Here is a 20,406-nt window from a genome sequence, read left to right as displayed (position 1 = left end):
TTACAGAACCTGGAATGGACTAAGACAATGAGGAATTTCTTCGAGGGGAAAAAGACCTCCAGAAAGGGTGATAGTTGTGACCTATCTTCCTGTCAGGAGTTAACAAAACCAAAATGCCAAGCTCTCCCCCTGCCCACGGTAGGTGGCCCTTCCAAAATCTGAGCCCCACACAGCTCACCTTGGACACACAGGTGTCCTGATTTGACCAATGTGGCCTTGGGCAAGCAGATGGCGGCTCTAGGGTGACATTTATTCTTTGTGTCAATAATGAAGGGTGACCAAGAGAAGCTACTGAAGAACCCGCCGTGCCCCCCCGCTTACTTCAGGTGAGTGAGGCCTTTGCACTCCTCCAGGATTCTGGCGATGTACCTGGCTCCGACATCGGTGATCTGGTTGTTGTATAAGCTTCGAGAGAAAACACAGCCGTGAGATTTTATGACCCCCATTTTTTTTCTCTTAAACAGCTTTATTGAAATATAATTAACATGCCATAAAATTCACTCATTTAAAGTGTACAATCTAATGGGTTTTAGTACAATTGCAGAATCTTGCAACTATCCCCATAATCTAATTTTTAAATGTTTTTTTCTATTATATATGGAATCTAAAAAAAATGATACAAATGACTTCCATTTTTTTTAAAATGAGTAGGTGCTGTCTGCTGATTTCCAAAGTCTGGATCAAAAGGAGAAAGGAAGGGCGAGGGGAGACCAGAGTTTGGGGCCCTGGGTCTCAGATTGAGTTCAAGGTCACCTCTGCCACTTTCCCCAGCTTTATGACTGGAGATAAGTTACCTAAGTTCTCCATCCGTAATATAGGGATAAGAACCACAGCTCCCTCACAGGGTTGTTAGCGGGATTGTATGAGCTCACTCCAAGCCCTTGCACATAGTGCTTGATAAGTGGTAGGGGAGGGGTATGTTTAGATTAAGATTACGATCAGCATCTTGATGGGGGGAGTTTCTAAGCACTGGAACACCTCAGGGTCTACCTTTTAGTCATTTTACCACTTGATGCCAACTGAACAATAAGGCAGAAAGTTGAAAGTGGTAAGCAGACAGGTTTCCCGTGTCCACGGTCACGCAGAACTCCAGAAGCCTGGGATCGAGTGTTTCAGTGTTTCACAAGGCCTGGGAGCCTTGTGTTACAGCTGAGAACACTGAGGCCCACAGAAGCTGACAGACTGGCCTTAGTTTAGAGTCAACAGTGGCCGTGGGACTGGCTGGACTTGCCCACAAACTCTCACCTCAAACACCAACATCTCAAAGGCTCTGAAAGCCCAAAGTTCTTCTTAACTATTTTGGCAACTGATGTGGAGCTATTCGTGGTTTTTATTTCAACTGGTACATTTTGCTGCAGAAACATTAAAAGTGCTTGGAAGTGGGGTGCTACCCTAGAGTCGGTCATGTCATTGCTACAGAGCATGTACACTGATTTCTGATTCGTGTCTTGCCCTAAAGGTTCTGGATGTCGGATCACGGACCCATAGTAGTGAAATCTACTACAGAAGTAGTCCCCCGTTCATAAAACCTATCCCCAGGTATTCTGTCATTACGTCCCTCAGTCACCAATGGTCAAACTATTTGCTTGCATTAGGACCCCAATTACACAAGGGGGATGAGAAGGCTGAGGCTCAGGGGGATTCTCTGACTTGCTCGAACAGAGGGCTGCTGGGTGAGCCAAGAGCGGGACCCAGGACTCTGGCTCCCCACCCAGTGCTCCTCCTGCTGCCCTGGGGCCATCAGCCTCAACCATCCAGGGAGCCACATAATGGCCACTTCCTGCCACTCTGTTATTACTGTACAGCTATCCCGTGTTCTTGAGAAATACATACCCTAAAAATGTCAGTATTTTGTATTTGGTCAGCTCTTCGTACAGCACCTTCACCCCACTGTCGGTGATCTGGTTTACACTGAGTCTGAAAACAACAGCCAAGAAAGTTAAAAATCAGAGCAGCTGCTCACTGTGAAAGAGCATTCATTCCACAAGGATCCAGAAGCCTACAGGTCCTGGAGTTTTCACAGGTATAAATGCCCCCCTGGCTAAGTGGCCCCTAAAGAGCCCGGTCTTCATGGGGCGAAAAACCCTCCAGAACCAGCCCATCGGCGATACGACAGCCCAGCCCTGATTCAACATAAGGGACACGTGCAGACAGCCACCTCTGATAGCCTGCATTTGCCAGTGGCCTCCATGCCTCACCACACAGCAGGGGGCATGAGATCTGGAACCGTGAGGAGCTACATTTAGGGGTGATAAGGCAGGGAGAGGGGCCGCCCCACCATCTCGCAAGTGGGGCCACGGATGTTAGGGGTCCCCACAAGAACTGTCCCAGTCAAAATGCCAACAGCCTCCCCACCCAGAAACACATGAGCTAAACCTGACTTGAAAGGTCAGTTGAGGTAGACAGCTCCTGTGGTGTGGTTCTGTGCGGGAAGGTCGACAAAGAGACAGGTCTTGGCAGCTACACTTTCCCTCTCCTCTTTAACACACAAGCTGCATCTCCCGGACAAGGGCCAGCCGCATGCTGGAATTGTTCTTTGAAATCCCCATACTAGCAGCATATTTTGATTTGGCTAAAATGAAAAATACTTTTTTTCTACCAAGTAATCTCTATAACAGACTGCCCTCATCTTTTCAATCCTCCACCCCATCATTTAGGTGAGGCTGAGGAACAGAAAAAGGCTCAGAGATGAATAAGCGTAAGGGTCAGGAGTTGGATGAAGTAACACACTAGAGGTCAGTAATTTTTTCTGGAAAGGGTCAGGTAACAAACATTTTAGGCCATACGGTCACAGTGCAACCACTCAACTCTGCAGAGTGAAGCAGCCAATAGGTAAATAAATGTGACTGTGTTCCAATAAAACTTCCATCTATAAACACAAGCTATGGGCCAAACTGGGCCACAAGCTGACCTCTGTAAAATGTAAAAGGCTGAACAGGTAAAAGCCTGATTTGGGGGCCACATCACATTGATCAGGTCAGACACTGGGCCCCTTCCCTCATGGTGCCTACCCTGGCACTGGGGCACAGTGTGTACATACACTGCATGACTAGCCTAGGATGGCAGAGCCTACTAGTCACTCCCAATAGCTAGGCCTTCTTAGAAACAAAATCCCCCATTTTTTAGCTGAGGACATGTGATTAAGGTCTGGCCAATGAAATCTAAGCAAAAGTCTCATTAGCAATAGCTGAGACGTCTTAAAAGAATGAGGCGTATCCTTTGCCCTTCCTTCTCTCTGGTGGCTAGAACGTCAACTGAATGGCTGGAGCCTGAGCAGCCATTTTAGGCCAAGAGGTAGAAGTCAGTGAGGGCAGCAGGGCAGCAAGGCAGAAGAGAACCTGGGCTCCTGATGGTCATGGAGGTACCATAGCAGCTCTGAACTGTCCTCCTCTAGACTTTTGCTTAAGAGACAAATAAGCTTGTATCTCATCTAAGCCATCAGGATTTTGAGTTTTCTCTGACTCTCAGCCAAAACTAATCTGCACTGATGCCCTCGGGGAGCTCAGAGTACTTCCCTAGGGTTGCTCATTTCCTCCTGCCTTCTCTCTTGCTGGTTTGCAGGCAAACCTGGGGACAGCTGCCTGGGTCAGGACCACCATACTAATGCAGAGTTTCCATTTTTTGAAATGGGCACAGGGAGGCACTGAGTGTGAGACTGCATGAGGCTGCAAGTGGAGAGTCGCCGGCTAAGAGCTCAGAGAATAGATTCCAGGCCTTCCAATTCCCAGGCCAGGGCAGGCTTGGGCTCCCTACATTCTACTCATCCCTGCACAATGTACTCTGGTGCTGGTGTTCACAGGTACCTGGAATCAGTTCCAAATCCCTGCTGCTCTTCAGAAATGCATGAGCCAAGTAGTGGAGAACTGAAACCCCCACAGAGATTTACAAGGTGTATTTTATCCAGAAAATGCTAATAGAAGAAAGGAGACTGGCTTTTCTTACCTTTAAACCATCAAACAGGAAACTAATCAGGAGTCAGCGTTCTTTACCGAGATCCCTGGCAGCTCAGGGCTGCCGGCTTTGATCAGGGAAACTAACTAATGCTAATAAGCACAAAGTCAGCTTTACCTGCAAACACAGAAGCTTTCACATGCCAGAAACTTTTCATGGGCTTTCTCGGAGCCTCATGTGAATCTCAGAAAGTAGGTTCTTTATGATTCTGGCTTTACCATGGCCCAGCTGTGTGACCTCGAACAACTTACTAACTTCTCTGTACCTCCACTTCCTCCTTTGCCAAGATGGAGATAACAGCACTGACATTCTAGGATTGTTAAAAGGATTAAACCAGGTAATACTTGTATATCGCTTCACCCATTCTCAATCAATGAATGCTGATTGTTAATCACTGTAATTGCTAGGATAAGAGAATCTCCTTTTCCAGATGAGGACACTGAGGCTCAGAGAGGTTAAGCAATTTGTTCAAGGACACCCAGCTGGGGCCAATCCAGGTCCACCTGACTTCACATTTTGCTCCTTGCCCTCTGCCACCCTGAGACAGAGGTCAGGATGTTCCAAGACACATGGTCACGAGTCCCAGGGTAATCCAGGAGACTGCGCTCCACGATGCTAGTCCCCGTGTTCCCTGAGCCCCGGCCCCGCCAACTATTCTCTGAACCCAGCGGCCTCACCTAATGACGGTGAGGCGGCTGAAGCAGGGCTGCAGCTCCCGCACGCCGTAGTCGTTGAGGTTGTTGTTGTCCAGGTCGAGGGCGAGCTGCTTGCGGAAGTGGTGTAGGACGAAGGAGAGGGCGCTGCAGTCAGCCGAGTAGGCGTTGCAGAAGGTCAGCTTGAGGTAGTTGGCGCAGATGCCCCTGGCCGCCAGCCGCCCCGCCTTCTCGCTCTGCGTCTCATAGATGCAGCGCAGCATCCAGATGAAGGTGGGCATGGCCTGCACCTGGTTGAAGCCCCCAGACTGAACTCGGGGCAGGTTCTTCAGGTGGGAGCGCAGGCTGGCGAACAGGTGAGCCCACAGGGCCTTGCGCTTCCTCCGCAGGGCAGCAGCGGGCACCAGGTGCTGCAGGAGTTTCTGTTTGCCTTTGGACAACAGCCCACACAGGAAGAGGTTGGTGAAATGAAAATGATCCTTGTTCTTGAAGGGGTCCTCCCTCGCCAGGCCACGGCCCCCCAGGCAGTGGACGGGGAGGAAGGGGGGATAGCAGGACGGGGCTGCTGCCTCCTCAGGAGGAGCCCACTCCTGGAAGAACCTGAGCAGCTCCTGGCTGCCCACCTTGTCGTCCAGCACGAGAAAGAGGGCAGCAAAGAAGGACTGGAGGGTTAGGTGCAAAAACTCATAGGACTGCTGGTCGCCTCCGAGGCCCAGCTCCAGCCCAGATCGCAGGAAGCCCAGCTGCAGGTCCCCCTCCTGCACTTCAGAGGCTTGCACCTCCTCCTGGCTGAAGATAAACAGGCTCTTATCCATGCCCCCGTAGGCCACCTGCCCCAGAGAGCGCAGAGTGCCCAGGCCAGAGCGGAAGGTCTCCGTCTGGCTCCGCGTGTTCTGCTGCACCAGGCTGGTGGGCTGCGTCCTGTTCAGGTGGACCTCGGTGACCAGCAGGAAGATGTCGGTCAGCGTTATCGTGCAGTCAGGCAGCTGCGGGGAGCTGTCAAAGGCGTCGTGGAAATGCTGGAAACACCTGAAGATGATCCAGCAGAAGAGGGGCACGGCACACAGGCTGCAGAGGTTGGGGTTGGCCTCCAGCTGGTCCAGCAGGTGCTGGCGCATGGCGCGCTCAGGGAACATCCTCCCGGTGTAGGCCCGCAGGTGGCTGGGGGAGAAGCCCCGCAGAAGCACCTTCTTCCAAAGGAGATGGCGTGGGATTTCGGTCCCCGTGCGGGCTGTGAGCAGCTTGCGTGCCCCCTTGAGCAGCTTCCCACTGAGCAGGTTGGCCAGCAGGACCAGGGGGTGCGCGGGCTCCCAGGGGGAGGAGGTGTCGGGCTGGCTGCTCAGGTCGAAGTCCGAGTGGAGCTCGTCCAGGCCGTCGAAGGTGAAGAGGGCCGTGTGGGGAAAGCGCAGCAGGAAAGCAAACACCTCCTCGGGGTCCTGCTCCGGGTAGCAGTAGTGCTTGAAGAGCAGGTCCTGCAGACACAGCGTGGCGCTCTCCTTGAAGCAACTGAATGTGCGGCAGCGGAAGTGGAAGAAGAACTTGAGCCCAGTGTCCAGCTGGCCCGCCGCCCAGAGGCCCTGCAGCCGCTGCAGCAGCATGGACTTGCCCACGCCCGCGTCGCCAAAGATGAAGATGGTCTCGCCCTGCTCATTGAGGACACCTGTAGAGGGGTCCAGGACGCAGGCCAGGCTGCCCAGGCTGCCCAGGCTCTCGTTGTTGAAGTTGACCAGCTCCATGATGGTGTCCATGTACATCTCCTCCAGCAGCAGCTCCTCCTTTTGGGCGTAGCACAGGATGAACTTGGAGTCCCGGCCCAGCTGGTGTCGCAGCTTCTGGGTGTATCTGCTCACTGCAGGGAGAGTGGGGCCAGGTGAGAGGTGGAGATTGGGAGAGGGAAGCACAGGTGGAAAGAGCATCACATGGGGGGTCAGGCAGAGAAGCAGACACACAAATCCACAACCTGGAGCCTGAAGCCAAGTGCAAGGACTCCTCGAATGCAAAGAGCCAGCACTCCAGAATCTGCGGGTCCTTGGGGCTCGATTTCCCTGCCTGACCTCGATTTAGCCAGCCAGCTGGGATCAGTGTCTGAGACAGGCTCCCTTTTCCCTCTGTACAAGCTGTCTTTGAACTACGGCTAAAAACTGAAGCCCCCTCAAATTTGAGGGCCAGCCACATAGCCCTGCCACCCCAGCCCAATCCCAGGGTCCTGCTCAAACAGCTCAAGCCAGTCCCCACGGAAAAGCGTATTGTTGAGAAAAAATTGCCCTAACCTTATTGTTTTGTTTTAATTTGTTTTACTGGGGTGGGGGGTTAGATTTATTTATTTTTGATGGAGGTACTGAGGATTGAACCCAGGACCTCATGCATGCTAAGCATGTGCTCTGCCACTGAGCTGTACCCCTTTGTCCCTGCCCTAACCCTTTTTGTGCTTACTATACTGCTCTAAAAACAACAGGTAGTCTCACAAAACCTAATGCTAAAACTTGGCAATAAGATACAACATCTGACATTAATATGAATTACAGTGGGACGCTGCCTTACCACAACCGAGTAAATAAACTAAAACCCAGCCTTCTTACACTGCACAGAGCACACCAGCCCAGCCCTGGGGATCACTGGCGCTTAGCAGCGTGCCAGGAGGAGCCTGTGGCCTGCCCCAGGGGAGGACATGGGTTAACAGGCTGGCATGAGTGCCATGTCTTCTGCAAACCTGAGCTACGAAATGGGGCCTACTCCAGACAAAAAAGGGTGTTCCATAAATTCCTTTAAAATAGTTTTTGGGCCTTAATCATAATTCAGTTAACAAAAATTGAACACACATGGACATTTCCAGGTTCACCTATAATCCTTTCCCCTCAGCTCAGTCCAACTTGATTATTTGCTTAAAATTTATGACATGAATTCCATTTTTTACAGTTCTAGTAAAGCAAAATTTACAGACCGTAAATTCACCTATTCTACAAGTATCGCTGTCAATGATTTTTAGTAAACTTACAAAGTTATGCCAACACCACTGCAACCCAGGGGTATAATTTCCACCATAAGGCCATTTGCAGCCAATCTGTGCCAGTGCCCCCCGCTCCCCTCCCAGGGCCCCAGGAAACGGCCAGTCTGCTTTCCATCTCTATAAACGTGCCTTTTCTGGCACTGCATATAGATGGAATCATACAATGTGTAGTATTTCACATCTGGCTTCTCATGGAGTGAATTATACTTTAAAAGCTGTTACAATACCTGGGTGAAGGCACCAGTGGAGAAGCCCGTTGAGAGAAGTTTTCATCGCAGGAATATTTTCCCTTTTTTATGGGGGAAGGAAACAAAGGGAGGTGGGAGGGAGCGGAAAGAGGAAGAAGCTGGCGATGGCGGGTGGTATCTGCTGGGCCACAGAAGCGAGAGCTTGGCCTTGACACTGCCTGTTGGCCTGGTTTCCCCTAATACACACCTGCCTGTGTGGGAACTGTCTTCTGCTTCTGTTGTCAAGATCAAACTGGGTTCTTTAAAAATCAGAGTTTGGAAGCTCGGTGCTAGTATGTTGCCAACAACCGTCTCAGAGTGGAGAGGCCACAGGCATGGAAAGAAGATTCCCTGGTGCCCCGACAAGACCATGGCCCCAGTCGCGTGCGGCCACAGTGCCCCGAGCTGCCGCTGCCCTCCTCCCCACTTGCAGTTACACATTTGTGCGATAACCTACTGCTGGTCTCCTGCATCGGCCTCTGAGCTCCCCCAGCACAGGAACCGTATCTGGGTCTGCTCCCCGCTGTACCCCAGGCATCCAGCGCAGTGCCTGGGCACGTGGTGGGTCCATCATAAATACCCACTGAGCTCATCATTTAACTAATGGGGTGCCATGGGGCTTTGGAAATAAGGACTGGCAGTCAGAGGTGGTAAAAGAATACTTTGCTTAGAATCAAATTTGGAAAGATTTGGAAAAAAAGAAAGTAACTGTGAATTTGTACAACCACTAAAATGTCTATATACGTCAGAATAGGAATTCGGCAAGAGGACAGAACGGAAGCCATTTCTACACTTCCATGGGCCCCGACATAAACCACACCAGCCTCATGTGGTAAGTTCAGTCACAGTCCCCTGGGCAACACTAGGATGACAGGGAACCCAGCAGCCAAGCCTGCTACCCCAGGGACCCCACTTTTGTCCCCTGCTGGGCCCAGGCACATAGCATTTCCAAGCCCTGGGGGCCTTGCTTGCTTGGTGGCTACAGTCCCCCGGGGACTGACTCATACCTGGATCGGTGTTGACAATAGCTTTGCTCTGAATGATCTGGGAAGGGGAGAAGCCGATCTCTGACAGCCAAGGCCTGAGGTCCACGTAAGCATCCGCGAGCTGCTGGAGCACATAGAGGAAGAACTCGGACACCTCATCGCCCTTGCTTTGCACCAGATCCAGAATTTTGCGGACCTAGTGGGGCACAAGCATTAGGGTGTGAACCGGCACTATGGGCGTCCTCCCACTGAAATGGCCCACACGCAGGGCTCTGAGCTCTTCTACAGCCTTGAGCTTGACTGTCCACTCAGCTGGTGCGAGATGCTACAGGCCGACAGCCCAGAATCTGAGATGGACCGCCTCGGCAAGACACGCACCACATGGCTCTAAGAAAGCAGATGCTTCCATGAGCCTAAAAATCAAACAGTCAGACTCACAGCTAGAGCTGGGCCCACCCCTGGAATTTCCTTCTCCCTCCTTTTCTCCTTTTCCCTCTTAACCTAACACTAGTGCTCTCTGGGAATGAATGCTAAGAGAAAGTCACCCATTAGGCATAACGAGGTGCTCACTGGGCCACATAGCAAGGGGACAGCAACCCCCCCGTGTAAAGTGTACCTTAAAAAAGCTTCTGTCTTATTAAAAATTCAGGAAAAAAAATCACAGCAGTGTTCTATTGCAATTCTCCCAGAAACCCTTCTGGTCTTTTCTGAGCCCAGTAGGATCACATTACAAACCAGTTCTGTCACTCCTCTCCCCAAAAATTCTTGGTCTCACCATTCTGTGTTTCAGAAGATGCCACAAAGCTAAAGTGAAACCGAGGGCTGTGAAGACTTCCTACAGTGGAGCGTGGAAAATTCTCTATTGTGGACCCAGGCTGGGATGCAGCCATCCCTCGATCAGAGATGAGGGCCATTCTCAGAGTCGTGCCCAGCAGCAAACAGCTCTCTAGGGTTTAACGGCACCGAATGAACAGCACTGCTAGTGTTTCATGCTCATTGTCTTTTTAAAGAATTCACTAATTTAAAGTGAATTGGGAAACGAGTTGTTTGAGAACCAATAAACACAGCAAGGAGGAGCTTGTGCTCAACACAAATACAGGAGTGAAATACGTAATTGTGTAATACGCTGATAACTCAAGCGTTTATGTCCTGTAAATAACCCCAGCAGCAAATTCCGCCACGTGTACTGAACTCCCAGAGCTCTTCTCTCAGGTCAGCTGGGAGACGCCCCTCTGGCCCCCCCGTCACTGGCACCTTGTCAGGCTGCGTGGGGCAGGCGCACACGATCTCCGCATCTTCGGCAGAGAAGTAGTCATTCTGCAGCAAGTTGTCCACCAGACACTGAGTGTTGCGGATGTGAGTGACCAGATGTTCCCGGTTGACTTTCAACAATTTAACATAGGAGTGCGGCTCTGCCGGGATGATTTCCATCTCACTGCGGCCTTGCTTCTCCATGGTTAAAGGAGCAAGCGGCTGCTTTTCCCAAATTCATCTTTGGCTGTGTGTGTCCTCCTGGCAGAAGGGCAATCAGGATCCAGGGCCAGGCTCTCAGTGCAACTCCTGAAGAGACAAATGGGATCACCAATCAGACAAAAGCCATGGGAAAGATGTTCCCCCTGTCTTTGGCCCTGGAATTTCTCTATTTAAAACAGGAAGGACTCATGCTTAGTAAGACATTGATCTGAGACGTAGTCAAGTAAAAATCATAATTTAATTGCTTCTGCTTGTGGGTTACATCACCAGGGTAGATGACCAGAGGTAGACAACCCTTTGGTTTAGCAAAACTTCCTTTTTTTAAAAAAAAAAAAAAAAAAAAAAAAAAAAAAAAAAAAGAAGTGTGCCTTAGTCCTAGAATGGGATATGAATGAAAAGGTGCATTATTTTCTAAGTGAGGTTAACTGGGATTGGAGGTTTTCACATACCCTATGAGGACATGGGGCCCAGAACTGGGGACAGAGAGACTACGGGGGTTGGTGGGAAAGGGTCTGAGCACAAAATGGCCAGAGGAGAGCGACAGCATGAGGTCCCCTGTGGTAGCCAGAGCCCAGGAGCCTGGGGACAGTGATGTCTCGGCCTTATTGCCTGTTCTGGGTTATGCCGCAGCCCTCCCCGCACCAGCTCTCCTTACACGTCCAGCCAAGTCAGCTGTTACACAAGCACCTTAGGGAATGAAGGAGCAGCAGTGGTATGCTGGAATGACGCAGCACGGAAGGCGAGAGGGAGGGGCGACATGGAGTTCCAAGTGGCAGATGACCAGGAGAGGCCATCTCTCCGGAAGTCTTTGAAAACCTCATGCACATGCTGAACTTCCTGTCTCGGTAGGGACAGGGAACCAAGCTCTTTTATTTGGGTATAAAAATACCTTGAGTTTATCGGCACTCCCCCAAAATTGCACTGATCACTTCCTTTTGGAGTAAGAGCCCTCAGCCATCTTAACTCTCCAGTCATCCTGTGTATATACAGTGGATCACACTCTCGGACGTAGAAAGGCCTTGAACTGAACACTTAGTTTTTCGTCTAAAACCCACACAGTCCAGAGAGAAAGTGTGAAATGTTTTTTGTTGAGCTCAAAAAAAAAAAAAAAACCAAAAAACACCCCATAGAGCTCTAAACACTGTCAGTGTCATTCAGGTACGTTGCACAAGCCCACACACGTTAACATTCAGGTCCAGTGGTTCTCAAATTTTTTTCCACCAAGTCACATATGAGTCTTCTGCTCTTTGACACACTTGTAGTTTTCTCTTACCTGTCAAATACCCAAATGCAAGCCTTAGATTCTCAGCAGGAAGCCATACAATCACCTTCCTTTTACAACCTGAGTGACTGAGGAAGAGACAGTACATCTAACATTCTGAACAACAAAAGGCCAAGAGATTCTTACCAAAAAGAACTTAAAGGGATGAAAATGAGTGGAATGCAATTAAATGAAAATTTAGTCAGTGTTCCCCTAAAAGTATGCTGATCTATTTATTAGACTCTAATTCAGCCTTTTCTATTGTGGTCAAGTCTGTGACTCACTTAAGGACTCTTAGCTTTAGAAAATTAGTTACCTTAAAGGATACCAGTTGATAATGTTAAATATATATTTAAATTAGTGGTTAATAATTCCTTTTTAAGTTTCTGGCATGTGTTCTTTGAAGTAAGTGAGAATATTTTAAGACAACAGTCTCTCCTTAAATCCTCAACTTCCAGTTTCTTTCTGGAATCTGCAAAATCAAAAGAAAAAGAGAAAGGTTTCTCTGAAAACACTCTTGTGCCAAGTGGTGAATGAATGAATGAATGAAATTGGAGAAAGAATAATTTTTAAACCCAGAACTGCAGCATCTCAGAATACTCTCTGTACCTTCTCCCTTTGGGACGGTGTTTCCCAAATCTGTCATTCAGGCACGGGTCACTTTTTTTTTTTTTTTTTTTTGCCATAATTGAGTCCCACCTGTACTTTATTTGCTTAAATTTTTGGTTTATATTGACTTTATTTTAAAACTCTAATAGACTAATTTTAAAGGGAAATTTTATACCACCGTTGTAAAAAAAAATATCGCTTGCAGTAACTAGAAAGTTTCACAAAAATAAATTTGCTAGAAATAAAACCATGCTATTGTATTCTGGCTTGACTGCGTTGCCTGGAAAGGTTTTAGGTCTGAGTCCTGTATTCTCCTAGAAGCACGTGAGACATGTTAAAGACACAGTAGGACAAAACTGAGACTTTCTCTTTGAGCTCATGGTAAACCTGAGAGAACTGGGAAAGGGAACTGCCTTCTCACTTGGTGATTCAGTGTGTTTTCAAGCCATGGCTCCATTCTTACAAGGGCTCGGAACAGGTGTGACACAGCCTTCATTCCTCCACTCCCAACCCTTGTCCGTCCTCACCGTGGCTCCCATTTCACTCCTGGCTTCTGTCTCTTCCAAGCCTGTAATTTCCACAAAACCAGTGACATGTCTTCCCAGCCTTTCCCCGTAGTGACACCCACAGACATGTCTGCCTGTTGCCATGAAAGGCAGAAACTTTAGGAAAATCTCCTGATGTATGGCCACCTAAGCAAAGCAATGAATTACATGTCAGTCAGCTGGCAAGGAGGCTGTTGTTTTGTAATGCCCAGAGCCCTGGTTTGAGATTTAATCAGATTTTCAGAGATCACTCAATTCAGCAGGAACTTAACAAGGTGTGGATGGTGGAAAAGGCAACAAAGAAAGCTGATCCTGCCCCAGTAAATGGAATCCGAAGTTCAACCAGATCTATATAGCGTGGGACACAACAGAGAAATTCAGTTCATGGGCTTCTGGGTACTAGAAACACCGATGCCTGGAATGACTCTGCACTGGCTTTTTAGATTCATTTCTCAGAAAGTCAGTGAGACAAGGGGTTAAAGAAGTGAGGTCGCTGATGACTCTACATTTAGAGAGAAAATAAGCAGAGGACCTACTGACTTAGTGCCAAGGGAAGTTCCTTCCAACTGTTAGATTCGGTTTTGCAGCTTGGCATGCTTGGAAAGATCAGAAAATAAGTCACCAAAATGCTATTGATCGTATGGTGAGACAGGGACTCGTCACACCAGGAATGTAAATTGGTGGAAACCTGGAAACCCATTTGATGTATCAAGAGCCTGTGAAAACTTTCAATTTCATAACTTCTCATTTTAGAACTCTGCCTTCTGAAAAGATTCAGAGGTTCTAACAGTTTTGTGGGTTTTTTTTTTTTTAAACAAGGGGCTTCTACAGCCAGCTGATAGAATAGTGTGCTGTTCCCGCAGAGACCGTCCAGGTGGGAGGATCAGCACACGGGGATGCGTTCCTACAGCAGTGCGCTATTCAACAACAGAGATGAATGAAATGCTAGTACGACATGAATGAGCATCACAGACATTATGCTGAGAGAAGCCAGACTCAAAAGAGTGTGTAGTATATGATTCCATTCATAGGATTCCAGAAATCTGACCCAGGAATCAGAACAGTGGTTTCTTGGGCAGGAGGATGAGAGTGGAGGAGAAACCAACTGCATACAGGAATAGGAGAAATTTCTGGGGAGATAAATATTCTGTATCTTATAGTGCCATATATACACATATATATCACATATATATGAATGTATATATCTCTTCGTGTGTGTACGTGTGTGTACATATAGTGTATATACCACATGTGCATATATGTATATTTACACACACATACATACATACATATCATTTGTCAAGTCATCAACTAGCACACTTAAAATCTGTGACTGTTACTGTATGAAATTACACTTTAATAAAGTTGTTTTTTTTTTAAGTAAAGGCAAAATACATTTCCAGATAAATGGAAAGTGAGAGACTCTGTGGCCAGCATAGCTGCACTAAAATACTGAATAGAGTTTTTTAGGTAGAAAAAAAATGATTCCAAGGCAAAAACAAAATGAGAGCAACAGAAAGTTTTCCTGTGTGGCTAAACATAAATGTGTACTGACTGAACAAAATAATATTAATGTCTGTGGCACCTAAAACATATGTAGAAATAATATTTAAACAAAGGACACTGTGCAAGACAGCAAAGTAGAAAGACCCTGAGCTCACCTCCTCTCACGGGCACGCCAGAATCACAACCATCCATGAAAACTACCAGAACCTACCAGAAAAGATCTTCTACAACTGAAGACATGAAGAAGGACGCACAGCGAGACAGGTAGGAGGGGTGGAGTCACAATATAGTCAAGCCCCACACCCCCAATTCCCAGTGGGCGCTCCACAAACAGAATGATTACAGCTCAAAGGAGTGAGAGGTCCAAGCCCCGTGTTGGGCTCCCCAGCCCGGAGGTCCTGCAGCAGGAAGATGAGGCCCCAGAGCACGTGGCTTTGAAGCCCAGCGGGGCTTACTTTCGGGAGTCCCAGAGGTTTGGGGAAAACCGAGTTCACTCTTAAAAGGCACATGCAAAATTCTCACATGCTTTGGAACCCAGGGCAGAAGCAGTAACTTGATAGGAACCTGGGTTGAACCTGCCGGCTGATCCTGAAGAGTCTCCCGGAGAGGCAGGGGGCGACTGCAGCCCACCCTGGGGGCACAGACACCGCTGGCAGCTATTTGGGGAGCTTCCTCTACCACGTGGACGCTGCTGCTGGCAAGCACCTTTCTGGAATCCTCCCTCTAGTTATCAGCCCCAGGCCCCAGCTCCACCCTGGCCCAGTGGTCTGTAGGCATCAATGCTGGGACACCTCAGGACAAGCAACTAACTAGGCACGAATACAGCCCCGCTCACCAGCCGACAGGTGACCCCGAGCCCACAGCTGCCTCTGGTCAGCCTTGTGCACCAGAGGACTCCGGACCCAGCCCTATGCACCAGTGCGTGGACACTAGAACCAGAGACCCCGGGACCCAGCTCCACCAGCAGAATCCCCAGGGCCCTGGCCCCACCTACCAGTGAGCCTGCTCTAGCTTCCTGCCCAGCTCCATCTGCCAGTGAGCAGACACCAGCCCCAAGAAAACTGCAGTCCCACGGTCTGCAGACCCGGCCCACTTACTAGCAGGCCAGATCCCGTCCTGGCACTAGCTGGGTCCAGGCCCTGCCCATTAGCAGGTCAACACAAGCTTTGAGACATCCCGGGCCCTGCAGCCAACTGTGTCAGGAACTGGCCCCACCCACCAGCAATCTGACACCTGCTCTTGGTTCCCTGGATCCTGCAACCAGACCCCAGGACCCAGTTCTGTCTGCCAGTAGGCTGGCACTAGCCCCAGGACCTGGCTTCACCCACCAGTGGACAGGCGATGGCCCCGGGGACTCCTTGACCCTGACTCCACCCAGCACAAACCCGGCACTAGCTCCTGAGCCCCACGGTGTTCTACAGACAGCCGCCACGTGACCCAGTCCCACCAACCAGCAGCCGGTAGCCTCTGCACAAGGCAGGACCTGGCAACCAAACAGACCAGGGGCCAACCAGGCTTACCACACAGCCCACACAGTCAGCCCCCCACAACAGAAAGACCCACGGAGCCCTCGTGGGGGAATCCCCTAGAGCAGTTAGTTCTGGTGACAAACGAGGAATGTGTTGCTGGGATGTATGTCTGCAAACGGCCACTTCTTCAAGGTTGGGAAACTTAACCTACTAGATACATAAAAATAAAAAACATCAAGTTAGGCAAAATGAGGCAACAGAGGAACATGGTCCAAACAAAGGAACAAGATAAAACCCCAGAAGAACAACTACGTGAAGTGGAGACGGGCAATCTACCTGAGAAAGAGTTCAAAGTAGTGATCATAAAGATGATCAAAGAACCCAGGGAAAGAATGATGCCCAGAGCAAGAAGTTAGAAGTTCTTAACAAAGAGAAAATACAAAGAATCACCAGAGATGACTAGAACAATAACTGAAATGAAAAATACACTAGAAGGAGTCAATAGACTAAATGATACAGAGGAAAGGATCAGCAAGTTGGAAAACAAGAGTAGTGGAAATCGCAGATGTTGAACAGAAAAAAGAATGAAAAGAAATGAAGACAGTTTAAGGGACCTCTGGGACAACGCCAAGAATACTAAGATTTACATTATAGCTGTCTCAGAAGGAGAAGAGGGAGAGCAAGGGGCTGAGAACATATCTGAAGGCATAATAGCTGAAAACTTCCCTAACCTGGGAAAGGAAACAGACATTCAAGTTCAGGAAGCACAGAGAGTCCTGTACAGGGTTAACCCAGAGGGGAACACACCGAGACACACTGTAATTAAAATGGCAAAAGTTAAAGATACGGAGAGAATGTTAAAAGCAGCAAGGGAAAAGCAACACACTGCATACAGTGGATCTCCCATAAGGCCGTCAGCTGACTCTCCCGCAGAAACGCTGCAGGCCAGGAGGGAGTGGCACAATATATTTGAAGTGATGAAAGGGAAAAACCTACGACCCAAAATACGCTCCCCAGCAAAGCTCTCATTCAGATTTGATGGAAAGATCAAAAGTTTCCAGACAAGCAAATGCTAAACAGTTCAGAGCCACCAAACCAGCTTTACAAGAAATTTTAAAGGAACTTTTCTAAACAAAAAAGAAAAGGACACAACGAGAACCATAAAAATCACGGAAGGAAAAGTTCATCAATAAAAGCAAACATCTAGTGAAGATAGGACTCACTCACACACAAAGCTGGTAGGGAGGTTAAAAGATAAAGCAATAAAATCATTTATATCCACAACAAACAGCTCGTGGATACAGAAAACAATTAAATATAAAATATGATATCAAACCAGTAACTGTGAGGGGAGGAGAGTACAAACACAGGGTTGTTAAAATGCACTCGAAATTAAGAGATCAGCAACTTAAAATAATCAGGTGTGTATATATATGTGTGTGTGTGTGTGTGTGTGTGTGTGTAGATAGATAGATTGCACATATAAACTTCAAAGTAACCACAAACCAAAAAAATCTAAATTAGATACACAAGAAAGAAAAAGGAATCCAAACATAACATTAAAGATAATCATCAAATCACAAGAGGACAAAAGAAGAAAGGAACAAAAAGACCAACAAAACAAGCCCCAAACAATTAACAAAATGGCAATAATTTGCAAATGATACGATCCACAAGGGGTTAATATTCAAAATGTACGAATAGTTTATACAACTCAACATCAAAAAAACAAACAACTCCATTAAAAATGGGCAGAAGACCTGAATGGGCGTTTTTCCATTCTGTTTTTCCATATACAGACGGCCAAGAGGAATATGAAAAGATGCTCAACATCATTAGTCATCAGAGAAATGCAAATTAAAACCACAATGAGGTATCACCTCACACCTGTCAGAATGGCTATCATCAAAAAGAATACAAATAACAGATATTTGTGAGAATGTAGAGAAAGGAAATGTAAATTGGTAGAATGTAAATTGGTGCAGCAACTATGAATGTCAGTATGGAGGTTTCTCAAAAAGCTAAACAGAACTACTATACGACCCAGCAATTCCACTCCTGGGTATATATCCGAAAAAAACCAAAAATACTAATTTGACAAGATACATGCACCACAATGTTGAAAGCAGCATTGCTTACAATTGCCAAGATATGGAAGCAACCTAAGTGTCCACCAATAGATGAATGGATAAAGAATAAGTGTTATACTACACATACACACACACTCATACACACACTGGAATACTACTCAGCCATAAAAAAGAATGAGATTTTGTCCCTGGCAACAACAAGGATGGACTAAGTCAGAGAAAGACAAATACTATGTGATACTACATATATGTGGAATCTAAAAAATAAAACAAATTAGTGAATATAACAAAAAAGAAACAGATTCACAGATATAGAGAGCAAACTAGTGATTACCAGCGGGGAAAGAGAAGGGAAGAGGTACAAGATAGGGGTAGAAGATTAAGAGGTACACACTACTATGTATAAAATAAATAAGCTATAGGGATATTTAGTGCAACACAGAATATAGCCAGTATTTTATAATAACTATAGGTGGACTATATCCTGTATTTAAAAATAACGAATCACTGTGTTATACATCTGAAACTTATACAATATTATATATATCAACTATATCTTAATTTAAAAAACCCTTTTAAATAGCAATAACACAAAAAGGTGGAAGGGAATAAATGCAGTTAAAATATTCTAAGGTCAAAGCATTTTCTGGAAATAGGCAAAAGTATTACTTTATATTAGACAGTAATAATTTAAGGATCCAGGTTTTAATCTCTGATTACTACTAATAAAAATAAGAATACAAGACAATAGAAGGAGGAAATGTAAAAATAAATATATTTAATTCTAAAAGAAGTCAGGGAGAGAAAGGTATGTAAAAGCTGGTGAGACTAATGAAAACCAGATAACATATAAATCCAAATATATTAGTAATTCATTGAACTATAAATGGACCAAATGCACCAATTATACAACATAGATTGGCAGAATTGAGAGAAAAAAACCATGCTGCTTAAAGAGATATACCTCAAATAAAATGACAGCATATCATTCAGTCATTTATTTGTTCCCCCAGGTGGGAAATGATACACAACATATTCACAAGCCAAAAGAGAACTGGCAGAGCTATATTAAAATTAAATAATTTAAGGGAAGAAATGTTACTGGGGTAGAGGAACATTTCATAATGATAAAATGATAAATTCTAAAGGATGCTGCAGAAATTTTAATTTGCACCTAGTGATGTATTTTCAAAATATATAAAGCAAAAATTGATAAACATAAAAGGGGGACTATACATATCCACAATCACAGTGGGGGACTTTCATACATTTCTCAGAATAACTAAAAGAATAGACAAACAAAAAATGAAACAGTAAGAATAGGGAGAATCTGAACAAAATGGCCAACAAGTCTGCCTTAACTGACATCTACAGAACACTGCACCCAACAGCACGAGAATGCCCAGCACTTACAGTGCACGTGGAGTGTGTGTCAAAGCTGATCAATATACTGGACCACAAAGCAAGTTCTTAAATTGTGAAGAACTGAAATCATTCAGAATATGTTCTCTGATCACAGCAGAATAAAGCTAGAAATAAAAAATAAAAAATACCTAGAAAATCCCCAAACCCACAGGTCAAAGAAGAAATAAAAGTGGAAACTAGAAAATATTTTAATTGCGTAATAATGAAAATACAATATATCAAAATTTGTGAGATACAATTTAAAAAGTCATGGAAACGTGTAGCTTATATGCATATTTTAGAAAAGCAAAAAATTAAGTTATATCATTCATATCTTCTGCTTTTAATTTATTATGATACCATGGATATTTACTCTTGTTTATATTCTTTGAAAAAGTTTTTAAAAATACATGAAATTTCATCATATGGATGGTGTATATGTATATATACATTACACATACTCATATAAGTAGCCATACACACTAAGAAGAAAAATCAGAAAGAAATCCACCGAAACATTAATGGTGATTATTTCTGGGTAATGAGATTACAGGTGATCTTTATTACTTAGATTGGGGAGGCATATTCCAAATTATCTTTGATAGGAAGTACTTCATTTTCTTCATGAGAAAAAAAAAATTTTAGCCCACCCCAAACCATAATTGTGGTGCTTGGGTTTAACTGCCAGGAACACCGCTGCAGCCTTTTGACTGGGTTTTGAGCTTGCTGTCAGCCAGTACTGCTGACCGGTTCTGGATCCCAGTTGCTTATCTGTTTAGAACAGCAAGCAGATGAGGACAAGCCCACGGCCAGTGCAGGTGTTCTCTGGCTGCCACCACCCTCTCCTTTGCTGGCCAGCCGCCAGGAGAAGCTGGAGGGGCGGGAGGTCTGGAGAAGCAGAAAACCACACCTTCCAGGAGAGAGCTACGCAAGGTAGTCTTATCCTTACAAAAGGGTCAGTGGCGGCGGCTTCCCAGCGAAGAAAGGATCGTGACAGCGAGCAGGCCTCCCGGAGAGGGAGGACCTCGGGTTATTTCTTCATTTGCACTCCTCATGTATTTACGGAGCATACAGGACAAATATGTGAATAAAGCTGACTGCCCCTGCCCTCAGGGGGCTTATGGACAAGACAGTAGAACCAACAGAAACCAACCAGACCACCAAATGCAAAGAAAACAAAATAACAGCAGGGAATGAAGAGACTGATAATGGAGGAAGCAAAGCA

At 46.5% G+C, this 20,406-nt stretch overlaps 1 protein-coding gene across 2 annotated transcripts in view; it reads right to left on the bottom strand.

The window, feature by feature from the left end:
* The window catches only part of NOD1 (nucleotide binding oligomerization domain containing 1), a 57,648-nt gene that overhangs the window by 18,280 nt on the left and 18,962 nt on the right, over positions 1-20,406 (bottom strand). The window contains exons 2-7 of one of the 2 annotated variants that reach the window (XM_074367287.1): positions 11,875-12,030; positions 10,079-10,384; positions 8,846-9,020; positions 4,629-6,453; positions 1,834-1,917; positions 322-405 (exon numbers count right to left, since the gene is read on the bottom strand). In XM_074367287.1, coding sequence (XP_074223388.1) covers positions 322-405; positions 1,834-1,917; positions 4,629-6,453; positions 8,846-9,020; positions 10,079-10,279 — 2,369 coding nt within the window. In that variant the 5' untranslated portion in view covers positions 10,280-10,384; positions 11,875-12,030. The remainder of the gene's footprint in view (positions 1-321; positions 406-1,833; positions 1,918-4,628; positions 6,454-8,845; positions 9,021-10,078; positions 10,385-11,874; positions 12,031-20,406) is intronic. The other variant, XM_074367286.1, reaches the window with a different exon arrangement.

Source organism: Camelus bactrianus, chromosome 7 (genome assembly GCF_048773025.1).
Source record: "Camelus bactrianus isolate YW-2024 breed Bactrian camel chromosome 7, ASM4877302v1, whole genome shotgun sequence".
NCBI lineage: Eukaryota > Metazoa > Chordata > Mammalia > Artiodactyla > Camelidae > Camelus > Camelus bactrianus.
Note: the sequence above shows the minus strand (reverse complement) of the source record. Positions and strands in the feature narration are given on the sequence as shown.